General features: G+C 33.3%; 1 protein-coding gene across 1 annotated transcript in view; it reads right to left on the bottom strand.

Annotated features, from left to right (window-relative positions):
• Positions 1–1122, bottom strand: part of polm (polymerase (DNA directed), mu) — a gene marked incomplete in the record, with an annotated part of 11390 nt that extends 10268 nt beyond the window's left edge. Inside the window, 1 exon segment of the mRNA XM_035667333.1 lies at positions 650–1122. Within this exon segment, the coding sequence (XP_035523226.1) occupies positions 650–849 (200 nt within the window).
• Positions 1123–2110: the final 988 nt, after the last annotated feature.

The raw sequence follows: 2110 nt of genomic DNA, 5'->3' as shown, positions 1-2110 counted from the left end.
TAGGGGATCTCAGACGTCAGAATATTAGATTTGTCTCACCAACAACAACGATTACTAGTCTGTTTAAATTCCTGCAGTGAAATCCTTAAACCACAGTCCTGATTGTGCTGATTATACGCTTAATTGTCACAAATTGTCTATCTGTCATTGTGGAAACAGAAAACTAGTAAAAAAACTTTAAGCGAGGGACTGGTTTGTTAACTTCAAAGGCGCAAGTCTCGCTGTAGACATTCTGTAATGGTGTCTTCATGTAGTTAATTCAGTAAGTTCATCTCATACCAAGTTGTATTATTTAATATCTAAACCTGTTCGACTGACCTGAACACAAGCCGATTCAGACGGAAATACTTCCGGAAGAAAACCCCTGAAGTTCGCGCACACAACAATAAGCCTTTAGATGCAAAGTCTGTCCTGATTGTTAAACAAACTAAGAAAATAACACAATCACACGACAGAGAGAATCGTAAAAAAGCCGAGTTTCCAAAATAGTCACGAAAACTCACTTCATCCATAATCTCTGGTTTTACACAAACTTCCCGCAGTTATTGAGTTCACATTGTTCAGATTATCAGCTGTTCTCTCCTGTTATTGTTATTTATTGAACATAAAATTAAATATTCCTACACACTTTAATTTCTCTGCACTTTACCTGAACACCTCCTCCACCTGGAATCCTTTCTTCCTCCCGAGCTGAGAGAGGAAAGCTCTCCGACTGGCTCCCATCTTTCTTTCCAACAGGAATAAAACAACCTGAGGGAACTGGTTTGGTTCTTTATGTCCTCCATAGACTGTCCCAGAGTCCCCAGCAGGATGTGAGGAGGACACCTTCCTCCTCTTTAAAGGCACCATGCTTCCCTCTGGGCTCCAATAAGACCTACAGAACAACTCCTACAAACATCTGCAGGAGAAACTTCATATTTTATCTGTTTTTTGGAGTTAATTCTGACATCATCTGCACTCCTAAACATCCACCTTCTTTACTGACTTCAATAAAACTGTTTATCATTAAATACTAATTACTATTCATTAAACTTTACGACGTTGTTAAGTTAATGTGTCTAATGTAGTTTAGTGGGAAATAAAAACCGCCTTCAGCAAACGGATGCAGCTGCACCGGCTTCACCTGCGCGTTACAAAAATAGTTCCGACTGGAAACAGAAACTGTAACTTCACTGTATGGAAGACAAATACTGCCAATATAAAAAAAAGATGTGTTAAAAACAAAAATACTTTTAAGATAATAAATTTGAATTATCAGAGTTTTACTTATTTATCTCATAATTTTTTTGTTTTTGTAAGTCATTTTGTTTGCTTTCTACATTATTGATATTGATTTGTGTCATAATTTAAATGTAATTTAGATTTTAAAATCAATATACGTGGTTTGATTTTTCATACATTTTTACTAACTACCCTATATTCTTGGATTATATTGATTCACCACTTTTTTTTTTCACAATTTAGTATTTCTAACATTATTATATCTAATAATAGTAATTAATCTACTCATTTTTATGTTTTTACAGCTTCACCTGCACGTTACAATTATAGTTCCACCTTTCCTGTATGGAAGCCAAATTCTGCCATTACCAAAATAATTTAATTTAATAAAATAAAAAGATGGTGGTAAGCAAAAAATGTCTACTTATGTTTCAAAATCTTTACTTGAGTGTATCATAGTTTCTTGTAGCAAATCAAAAGTTTGACTCACCCTAATATTGATTTTCTAACTAATAATTCTGACTGACCATCAGCACTTTTTGTTTTTCTTTGTTTTTCCCCACCAGAAATTGACTTTTTATTTATTATATATGACATTATTCAGCTGTTAATACTGATGCACCAATGTTAGAGCAGCTCTGTTTGCTAGCTATATGTTTATTGGTTATTAAACATTAGTTTTGCCTATTTGGGCCTCAAATAAATACTTAAATGACACAATCTGAGAAGTTTAGAAGTGATATGACCCTTTGAATCAGAATCAGAATCATAAATACTTTAATAATCCCAGGGGAACTCCAGATATACATACAAAATATATACATAAAACATATAATATATCAAGAACATATATATATAAATATATAAACAAGGTAAAATGTACAGTTTT

This window comes from Morone saxatilis, unplaced genomic scaffold, assembly GCF_004916995.1.
Source record: "Morone saxatilis isolate NCDOM2014 unplaced genomic scaffold, NCSU_SB_2.0 Contig21, whole genome shotgun sequence".
In the NCBI taxonomy this organism is placed as follows: domain Eukaryota; kingdom Metazoa; phylum Chordata; class Actinopteri; family Moronidae; genus Morone; species Morone saxatilis.
Note: the sequence above shows the minus strand (reverse complement) of the source record. Positions and strands in the feature narration are given on the sequence as shown.